The 10,533-nt window shown below is 41.2% G+C and overlaps 1 protein-coding gene across 1 annotated transcript in view; it reads left to right on the forward strand.

Moving 5' to 3' along the window:
- Nucleotides 1–217: 217 nt before the first annotated feature.
- Nucleotides 218–10,533, forward strand: part of GGH (gamma-glutamyl hydrolase (conjugase, folylpolygammaglutamyl hydrolase)) — a 34,248-nt gene continuing 23,932 nt past the window's right edge. The window contains exons 1-3 of the mRNA XM_006880438.1: nt 218–326; nt 2,299–2,410; nt 8,191–8,241. Of these exons, the coding sequence (XP_006880500.1) occupies nt 218–326; nt 2,299–2,410; nt 8,191–8,241 (272 nt within the window). The remainder of the gene's footprint in view (nt 327–2,298; nt 2,411–8,190; nt 8,242–10,533) is intronic.

A 10,533-nucleotide genomic window follows, 5' to 3' on the forward strand; every position in this document is an offset into this window, starting at 1 on the left:
AGTACCGCCTCCTCGGCCTCTCGGCTCCGCCCCGCGCCAGCCACGCGTGCGCACTGGCCTGTCGTGCCTGTGGGCGGACAAGGGCACTGGGAGCCCCGCCTACGGCGGACGTGCTTGTCCCGCTCGCCTTCGCTGCCGTGGGCGCCGCAGGTTGAGTTCGCATGCAGGACCTTTAAAAGTCGGCGGGAGGCGTCTCAGGAGGGAGGCTGCGGGCAAGATGGCGAAGGCCGGCCAACTGCTGTGCCTGCTGAGCCTGCTTTTCGGCGGAGCGGTTTGTCTCGTGCTGTCCTTACCCACCCGGGGCTCCACCGAGAAGCCCATTGTCGGTAAGGTGGATGTAGGGGGTTTGGGGCACGCGGGCAGTCACTGGGCCCTGCCAGCTGCTAAACTGAACCTCATAACTCCCCGCCCCCCTTTGATAGGGCAGCCACGCCCTGTTGGGTTTTGGCTTCATAGTAATTTATAGAACAAATAAAAATTGGACACCATGTATTTCCTACTGAAATGTTGGCAGATACCTCCTGTTTCATTTAGAGTAAATACGGCTCTTGAGATTGGTAGAAAGTGAGACACACAGTGAAATGGTATTTACTGCACTCTAATTAGCTAAGGATACGTTTGTAGATGCTATATGTGCGAAAATGGAATCGCCCAAAGAATAAGAAATTGGACTGTGTCATCTTTCAGCACTGGGGGGCAGCAGTGGCGCATGGGATTCTATTGGCTGTAAACGTGAAGTGTGCAATTTTCGTTTCCAGCAAATTTATGTTTAACCAAAGAGTGAAGATCAGTGTGCATTAGAGACCCAGAACAGGAAGAAAACTACTGGGAGAAATTCGTCTGGGATTAAATTGTGTCAGTAGTTAACTCCCTGCTGTTGAGTCTGAACCGACTGACAGCTGGCTCTGCCGCGAGTTTTCAGAGGTTGTAAATAGCGCAGGGAGAAGATTGCCCATGTTTCTCTGGTTGCTAGTCAATTCTTGGAGAAGGACATCATTCTTGGAAAGGTGGAGGAACGGCAAAGCAGAGAAAGACCCTCAGCCAAGTGGATTAACACGGTGACAGTAACAATGGGTTTGAGTGTGTCAGCAGTTGTAAGGATGGCACAAGATAGGACAGGGTTCAGATCTGTTGTTCATAGATAGGGTCACTATGAGTTGTACTTGATGGCACCTGACAATAACAACATGTTCTAGGATGCTTAAGATAGTTTGCACACACACGCACATATGCGTGTGTGTGACAGCCCACCTCTTCCTGCCCTGTAGCACATTATTTCCTGTGACATTTCTTAACTCTGTTTTCTTTAGCTAAACTTCTTTTTCCTCATTAAAGGTGATCTTGCTTGCTAGGGAGGAGGAAAAAAGTACTAATTAGCAAGACTGTACTAGTACACGGATGTTACTGTTCCAGAAGTACTTGTATTTTATCAGAGTATGATTATGAATGCAAATGGATTTCTTCGTCATTCATATATACCTGAAAATATTACCTAATGCCAGGTAGTGTAAGAAATGGAAATGAAATACAGAAGTGAATAATGCTGACAGCTCTTCCTGATAGAATGCCTACAGTGTCATTGCAAGTGACTGATTACAGATGCTGAAGAACTGAGTGGTGGGCATAGGTTCACTTGCATGCTTTGGTTATGTGTTGGATGACAGCCCTGGATCGGTGGTGAGTTTTCAGTGGTGAACAGAACTATGGTCACTGAGTTTATTGTCAGGGAGAGTATAAAGATGTTAACCCAATAATAAATTCTATAATGTAAATGTATTACCTGAATAAGTATTATAAAGAAGAGGTACATTTTGCTCTGAGAGGTATAACAAAAACCATGCTCCTTAGGAAAGGCCACTAAGAAGACAAGAGACTGAATGGAACAAAGGATGAGCAGAGGTAGCTAGAACTTTAGAGGGGCTAATGGCTAATGTGTAGGCTCTTGAGACAATGCAAGGTGAGTATGACTCAACACCGATGAAGAGCTAGCAGGGAGAGGACGCCAGCGAAAGGCAGGCAGTGCTTCTACTCTTGTAAAGTTTATTGACGTTTAAAGCGTCATTAAAGTCTACTCTCAGTGATGTGCTACTATACTCATTTCATTTTCTAACTCTTTGCTTTGTGAATTGGCAGTTGACTTAGGGACTTTGCATTTCCCATTTCTTCCCCAGCCCACACATTCTCCCTTTAGATCGCTCCATAAAGCTTGCACAGTCTTACCCATCTAAACTCTCTTTTCTGCATTCTTAGAGAGAACCTACCTGACATCCTGAAACTAAATTTGTTTTTGTTATTTAGGAATATTAATGCAAAGGGCACATAAAAAGATGAAAACCTACGGAAAATTTTATATTGCTGCATCCTATGTAAAATACCTGGAGTCTGCAGGTGCAAGAGTTGTACCAATAAGGTATGGTGTGCTACTTCCTACACTCTGGATAAGAGTTGTAATGCTTTGTCTCATATCAGTTCATCACTATCTATAGTAACATTACACTTCATTTTTGTGACAGATACAATGCATAAAAGCTTATGTTAGATTCTTTAATACATGAAGCCATGTCTGTCTGTAACATTGTTATAAATGTGTGCCATGTATTGAATTGTGTCCCCTCTAAATTCATGTGTGTAATGAAATAATGTGGAAATATTTTTCCCCATGAGCTAATAAACGAAATAGTTGTAAAAGTGTTAAGGGTGGAACACAAAAGCCTTAATCCCACCACAGTGTTGGTAAAGGGTGTTCCCCTGGGATGTGGCTGTGCCACAGAGAGGGAAGCCAGCCATCAAACCGTTGTAAGTGATTCCACACATTAAACACCTTAATGCCAGCGTGAAAGAATTGCCAGGAGTGGAAAGCATCCTTTTGAATTCAAGTCTCTATGTGAGGAAGCTCCTTAAAACCAGGAATGATCAAGATACTTGAAGCTCTCCAAAGGACACTTGAGCCTGTGACACTGAAGAAAGCAGTGACCTTCATCTAGAACTGACAGAAAGGACCTGCCTTAGAGGTGGCTAGTTGAATTTGGACTTGTGGTTTCCGAAACTGTAAGAGCATAAATTTCTGTTTGTTAAAACCTTCCACTGTGGTTGGTATATCTATGAAAGCAATACTAGATAATTAAGACCGTATGTCATAGGCAATAGTATCACAAAGAAAAAGGATAATTTGCCTTTATTTCAGAACAGGTTGTCTGCATTAGACCCCATGAAAGTAATAGGATAAAAGGATCTTTAACTTAGCTAGCTTTTTTTATTCTATAAAGTTAGGGTTGGGAAACAGGTAGGAAATAAATACTTAGGACTTCTAAAATACTTTGATACTCTATTTTAGAAGTTTTAAATGATTAATGTAGCATTGTTGCTTCAGTATTAAGCATAGGTATTCTAGTTTTAAGAGTAGTATTATTTTGGTAATAAAAAGACCCAATAGAAATACAGTGATTAATTTCTTACTTTGATTTTGAAAGCCTTATAGATAATTTATAATATATTATCAAACAAAATTTACATGCCATGGAGCCTCCTAATACTCCTATCAAATCCATTATAAGTGATTTCACATTAAAAGCACAACTCTTTACTCATAGGGTTGCTGTGAGTCGTGGTTGACTCGATAGCACATAACAACAACAGCAACAACCTGTGTTTACAAATAACTCAATAATGAAAAATTATACCAAAGATAAATTTGTTCGAATATTATTGATAATAAAAATACAAATATGGCAGTGTAGAGAATTATTAACACCAAGTTTAGTGGCAAAAAAATTGTCTTGCTTGATCTCTTTCATCTAACTTACTATCTCTATAGGAAGATAAGCATTTGTTTTTGGTCTTTAGTCCTTATTTCTTTTTATTAGCTGATATAATTTTTCTAATGAGATCATATTGGAAACCAGATAACAGAAGAGTTTTAGAACTGAGGGGAAGACTCTTGAGGGTCTCTGAAATACAGTTAGGCCTTTTCTCTTGGTTTCATCTTAGTCTGGAAACTCCACTCCAATCTGTTCACCATGATAGAGGGAACACACTAGCTTCCACTGACCGACAGACATTGGCTGGTCACCGGAGGTTCTTTGGCCCGGAATCCGATCTAGGTCTCTTGCACTGAGAAAGCAATCTACCACAGAAACGTCACTGACCACCTCCCCCAGCCCCCCCCCAAAGCTACTATTTCAAGTCAACTGTATGTATCTCATGGTGACCCTAAGTGTATTAGGGTAGACCTGTGCTCTATAAAATATCCAGTGGAGATATTTTGTAAGTAGACTGGTAGATATACCTGAACCAGTGCATTAACTATTAGCACTATTCCCATGATAGTGACATAATGGGCTAGTAGGCTAGTAGTTGACCAGATATGAAGTTACAAACTCTTGATTAAGTTCCTGGTTATTGGGATTGATATTTAAATGCTTTGTTTAGAAATCAGCAAGACTTGATGACTAATATAATAGCAAAAGAAGAGGAAGTAGATGGATTAGGGATAACCAAAGTTTTGAAACAAAATGTCTTGCAAAATATTGATGTTTATGCCAGAGACATTGGGAATGTGACTGTTGGTATATACCAGTATATTTTCAGCTTAGGCATTTGTCTTAATTTCTTAATGCTGCTCTAACAGAAATATGAAAGGTGAGTGGCTGTGACAAAGAGAAATTTCTTTTCTGGTAGGTTAAAAAACTTAACTGCTCTTGAGTTGGAAACAACGCATAGCTGACCCTGCAGTGAATTTTCAGTTACTGTGCGTCTCATGGGAAGATGCTGCCCACCTTTCCCCAAGGAGTCACTGGTGGATTTGAACTACTGGAGACTCGTCCTTTGGGTTGCCTGTGCAGCTTGCTACAGATTATGCCACCAGAGGACCCAGAGGGTTCAGATTACTGATTTTTAGGTTAGCAGCTGAACGCTTTAAGTGTTGTACCACCAGGGCTTCCTTCCATGGATATAGTGGTTAGGATTCCAATACATACTTCTTTTAGGAGGGCACCAATCTATAGCATCATCAAGGGATATTGTTTGAGATTAGAAGCCTTTTGGAGACTACTAACTAATACATAGAAGCTTGGGTGATCTCAGTCTGCTGAATTTTCAGTTAGTTTCAAGTGAGTTCGCTGTTGGCACCAGCCAGGAACTGGCTTTTTTGAGAGGACCCATGGAGAACATTCTAGGTCCTGGCTGGCTAGTTTTCTTTTTGTTTGTACAGTCTAGGGATTTTAGAGTAGTCAAATGCCGGCTATACAATTACTTTACCGCCCTGTTGCTCCACATTCTGATTGTCTGCTCTTTTCTGCATGCAAGGTGATGTAAGCACCCCTCCAACAATGCTCTGGATTTCTCTGCTAAAGGGTGTGTTACCACGAGCTGATGAAGGGACCAGGATTTCTTAACTAGTGTGGTTTATTTGCATCTAAGGGGTAACACAAAGGGGAAATCAGGCAGAATGTGGAATAAAATAATACTTTTTGTAGCATGTGTATTGTTACTTGCCTTCAAGTCACCTATGCCTCACAGGGACTTTATGTATAATGGCTTTGAGGCCTACCTTGTCCTGAGCCAGTCTCACTAACTCCAACACACCTATCCCCATTCCCCAGTTACTTGGTAAGTCCATCTCATCTGAGGTCTTCCTCTTCTGCACTGTCCCTCTACCCTTCCAAGCATGATGTCCTCCAAGGACTGGTCCCTCCTGGTCATGTGCCCAAAGTATGTGAGACAGAGAGCTTCAGAATCCTTGCCTTGAAGGAAAAACTTGTTTTCACCCTCTTCAAGATAGACCTATTTATTCTCTTGGCAATCCATGGTATATTCACTATTTTTCTCCAGTACCATAAATCATCAGTTTTTCTTGTGTCATCTTTGGTCATTGTCCAGCTCTCTGAGATCTAGCAAAAAATTGTGAAGATCATGGCCTGGATCTCTAGAATGACGTTTTTGCTCCTCAATACTGTATGCCACATTCTGTATAATAGGTTATCCACTTAATGGGAGAAGTATTCTACTGGAACTTATACCCTTAAACAAAACAAAGTAAAAAAAATTCTCCCATCTTCCAGGATAGAAATGATGGACTCTGGTTGATACCTGATTAAAAATCTGCTCTTATGATAGATTCAAATTGCATGTGCTTTGCTTATTCTTACAGAAAGAGAAGATTGCTAAATGTAGGGATGATCTTGGAAGAATTTCATTAAATATATTCTTGTCCTTTATTCTTGCATTTCATTTCTTTCTTTTTACAAGAAGGTATTTCTCATTGTGACCTAATTAAAGGTTGTAGCAGTTGCCACAAGTTAATCCCATGGGGTTTTTTTTCCCCTCTGGGGAAAGGTGCTAAAATGTTACTAGTATGGTAATGGTTAGGGACCCTGCAGGAGTCTTTTGTCAAGCTTGCCCCAGAAATGGAAGATAAGGCATATCTATGTGGATCTGACTCCCCTGACAGTCATTTTCCATAGTCAGTGTGTACGTCATTAATGAAATATCAGACCCCACTCTCCACTTTTCTGTTCATTTCTGCCACCAGCTGCCCTTGGAGCACAAGCTTGGTCAAGTTCCCCAAGTTAGAAGGACACTGTCCTTCAGACTGCCAAATAGACCCAAGACTTCACATGTCTGTCCACTACAAGCTTGGCTGTCCACGTGACACCCTGCAGCTTTGCTGTTCTTTCACTACCCATCCAGGATCCCCACCCTCTGGATTCCTCACTTCTGACCTCCTGACTGTTATGTTGCACAAGCTGATTATCTCGGATCCCATGCAGCTACCTGAGTGCTCCGATGAGGACCTGTGGCTTCAGCCCCTCCGTGGGTTCAGTGTCCATCACATCTGACCGAGCTGCATGCATGGGACAGTTATAGACAGCTGTCAAAGTGAAAGCTGTTTTATTACAGCAAGTAGACAGCAAACAAGAGGAACAGTTCATGGTGAGCCAGTCTCGCCTAGGCCCGGAGAGCTGTTGAAGTGGGATGGATACTTTGTGTGCCCCCACTCTAAGGAAGAGACTTTAAAGTCTCAATAAAGTCTCATTAGTGGCCCAGTGTTCTTGGGGTGTCATGTGACTCAAGTTTAGTGCAGTTGGTGATGTCCTGACTCAGCTACACTTCAATGGCATGACCCGGGTCTTAGATCAAGTTTGTCTTTCTAGCTCTGCTCGCTGGAGGAGACAGAGAATATGCTTTCTTCTATACCCACAGGATACCTGCTGTGAGCTTAGCAGTTCCCAGCTGCCCTTGCTTCCGAGCCATTGCTCCCACTCCTCCTTCTTTGTTAGGATGGCTTACTGAGCTCATGGCAATCATATTTACAATTGTAACTTTATTATTAGCAAAAGAGTGACACAAACAAAGAAATGCATAGGGAAAAGGTTGAGAGGATTCGCAAAGAGGGGTTTCCATGTCCTGAAGGGCATGCTACTCTCCCGCGTGCCTGTCTGTTTTCACAAACCAGGAAGCCCATGGAGCCTCTTGGTCCAGAGCTTACTGGTACCTCTTCCTATAGACATGATTGATTAAATCACACCCTTTCCACCTGACCCCTCCTGCAAAGGTAAAACTTTATATCAGAGCAGTCTCTGTCCTGGCCAGTATTCACCACGTTACCACAGTGTGGGCTGGAATTTCTATAATAACAAAAACACCTCAATTTTGCAGGGGGGAAAAAATTAGCATTACCTCTCAGGAATCTAGGGGGGAAAGACCATTATTTCTTTGGGTACATTTTAAGTCTAACTCTAAATCTGATTTGTAAATACGTAGTAGACCCCACAGAGTTGGGAGTGGGAGGGGCATGAAATGGTGACTTGGAATTTATAGGATTGGTTGTTTTTCTGATCCTAAGACATAAATGACAAACCCTTTGTTTAATGCTTACAGAAAAATCACTTGTCTCAAATATCATATTTTAAAAATATTGTGCCTATTAACATATGTCACAACAGCAGATGACTTAAGAACACAGGAAGATACATTACTGGTCATAGCAAAATAAAGATGAAGCTCATGTGACTTTTATGCAGTTTGGGGAAAAAATGCCTCTTGGAATGTGGAGATGTAATATTGCCTGGAATTTAAGAATTCTTTTTCTTGTGGCTTTCAAAAATTAATGTGGTGATTGCATTTAGAGCGTTACTTTTTCCATGAACTTAAGAATCAGATATTCTATAACTATTTTTCTGTTGTTTTCAGGATTGATCTTACACCTCAAGAATATGAAAAGCTTTTCAGATCTATTAATGGGTAAGTTGGGATCATTGGGTTGATAGTAGAGTATTCATATGTATTTTGATGCTTTTATAAACAAGCTTATTCTGCCTCAAAGAGACCCTAAAAAATAGAGTTGAACTAGCCCATAGATTCCAAGCTGTGAATTCTTCTGAAAGCAGACTGCCATATCCTTGTCCTGAGTAGTGGCTGGGTATTTTGAACAGCTGCCTGTGGAATAACTGGTGAGTTCGATTATCAGCTGAGCACTTAACTACTGTGCTTCCAGGGTTACTACATAGAATTACAGTAAAACCTTTGAAAGGTGGAACTTATGGAAGGTGAAAAGTCATTAAAGAAAGAAAGATCAAAATATTTTTCATTGATAGTGATAGAAAAGTGGTGAGATATACCCTGTCAATTGTAGGAAATTTTGAAAACTAGAGAAACTAGGCAATATGGTTGAGCTCCTGTTCTCACAGGCATCACTATATTGTTGTTGTTTGTTGTTATGTGCCATCGAGTCACTTGCGACTCATAGCGACCCTATGTACAACAGCCCTAAACTCCGCTCTGTCCTTTGCCAATCGCACTGTCTCTGACACTCCCATCCCGATTATCCCAGTCACAGAATCATCCACCTCATAGAGGGCCTTCCCCTACTGCACTGTCCCTCCACCCTCCCAAGCATTATGTCCTTCTCCAAGGACCTGTCCCTCCTCACAACATGTTCAAAGTATGTTAGAGGGAGCCTCAGAATCCTTGCCTCCAAGAAGCTACCCGGTTTAACCCTTTCCAGGATGAATCTGTTTTCCTAGCAGTCCATGGTATTCTCAATACTCTTCTCCAGCACCACAGCTCAAAGGCATCAATTCTCCTTCTATCCTCCTTGGTCATTGTCCAACTCTCTGATGCATAACAAGTGATTGCGAAGACCACAGCCTGTATCAGATGCACCTTAGTCTCCAGAGAGACACCATTGCTCTTCAGTACTTTGGAGAGGTCCCTAATGGCATACTTTCCCATGGCAATGCACCTTTTAATTTCCTGGCTACTGGTGCCAAGAGTGTTGACTGTGGAGCCAAGCCAACTAAAGCTGTGTACATTCTCAATCTCTTCACCATCCATCCTGATGCTGCCAATTGGTCCAGTGGTGAGAATCTTTGTCTTCTTGACATTGAGCCTTAATCCATATTGGAGACTGCAGTCCTTGACCCTCTGCAGCAGGTGCTTTAGGTCCTCTTCAGTTTCAGCAAGCAGGGTATATTACACATGGTTGGTTTTTTTTTTCTCAACTATCTTTGAGAGGTATGACACCATTAGTTTCTTTCTATAACAATTATTTTGTTGAGAAATGCAGAAGTCTGGCACAGCATAGAATGCAGGTTAAGACACATGCATACTGTGCAGACACTCATAGTGCATATATACTTAACTGTGTGACATACATAGTCATTGTTCTTTTAATGCTTACCTTAATTGTTTTAGAGCTACTTTTAAATGGCATGCTTACTTCTTGCTTAAGCAATTTATAATTACTAGATCTGAGGACATTGATCAGTTATCATTTAGATGGTAAATTTTGGATAAAACAAAAACAACCCTGGAGAACAATATTGAAATACTCTGGATTGCTAAGAGAACAAATAAGCCAGTTTTGGAGAGGATGAAATCAGGTTGCTCTGGGGAGGCAAGGATTTTGAAGAACCATCTCACCATGTTACCAAAAAGAGAACATGATGCTTGAAAGGGTGGAGGAAAGGCATAAGAGAAGAAGGCCCTGGGTAAGATGGATTGACTCATTGTCTGGATTAGTATTGAATGGGGATAGGTATGTCAGAGACAATGAAACTGGCTTGAGAGAAAGCAGGGTTCAGAGCTGTTGCACATAGGGTTGCTAGGAGTTGCAAGTGACTTAATAGCACATAACACATAATTTGGTTTGATCATAAAGTGATATGACTGATTAACTCAGAGGAAAAAATCTTTGACATATATGGCAGTATGTTTAATGTTACTCATTATTGATGATACCTAATTAAAACCCATTTTTTAACTGTCAGTAAAGAGAAAATTACTAATATGCTGATGTAGATGAGGAAAAATATTCTCATATTTTATTAATAGATAAGTAATTTTATCACCTTTCGAGAAGTCAGTTTTATAGTATCCATTGAAATTTTAAAATTCAGTCGTCAGAACAGAGCAGGGCAACATTGCATGGTTCAAAATTGAGAAGAATGTACACCAGGGATGTGTCCTATCTCCATACCTTTTTCACCTGTATGCAGAGAAGATTATCCCAGAGGCTGGGCTCTATGAGGAGAA

The sequence above is a fragment of the Elephantulus edwardii genome, unplaced genomic scaffold (genome assembly GCF_000299155.1).
Source record: "Elephantulus edwardii isolate Elephantulus edwardi_28Jun2011 unplaced genomic scaffold, EleEdw1.0 scaffold00008, whole genome shotgun sequence".
Taxonomy (NCBI): domain Eukaryota; kingdom Metazoa; phylum Chordata; class Mammalia; order Macroscelidea; family Macroscelididae; genus Elephantulus; species Elephantulus edwardii.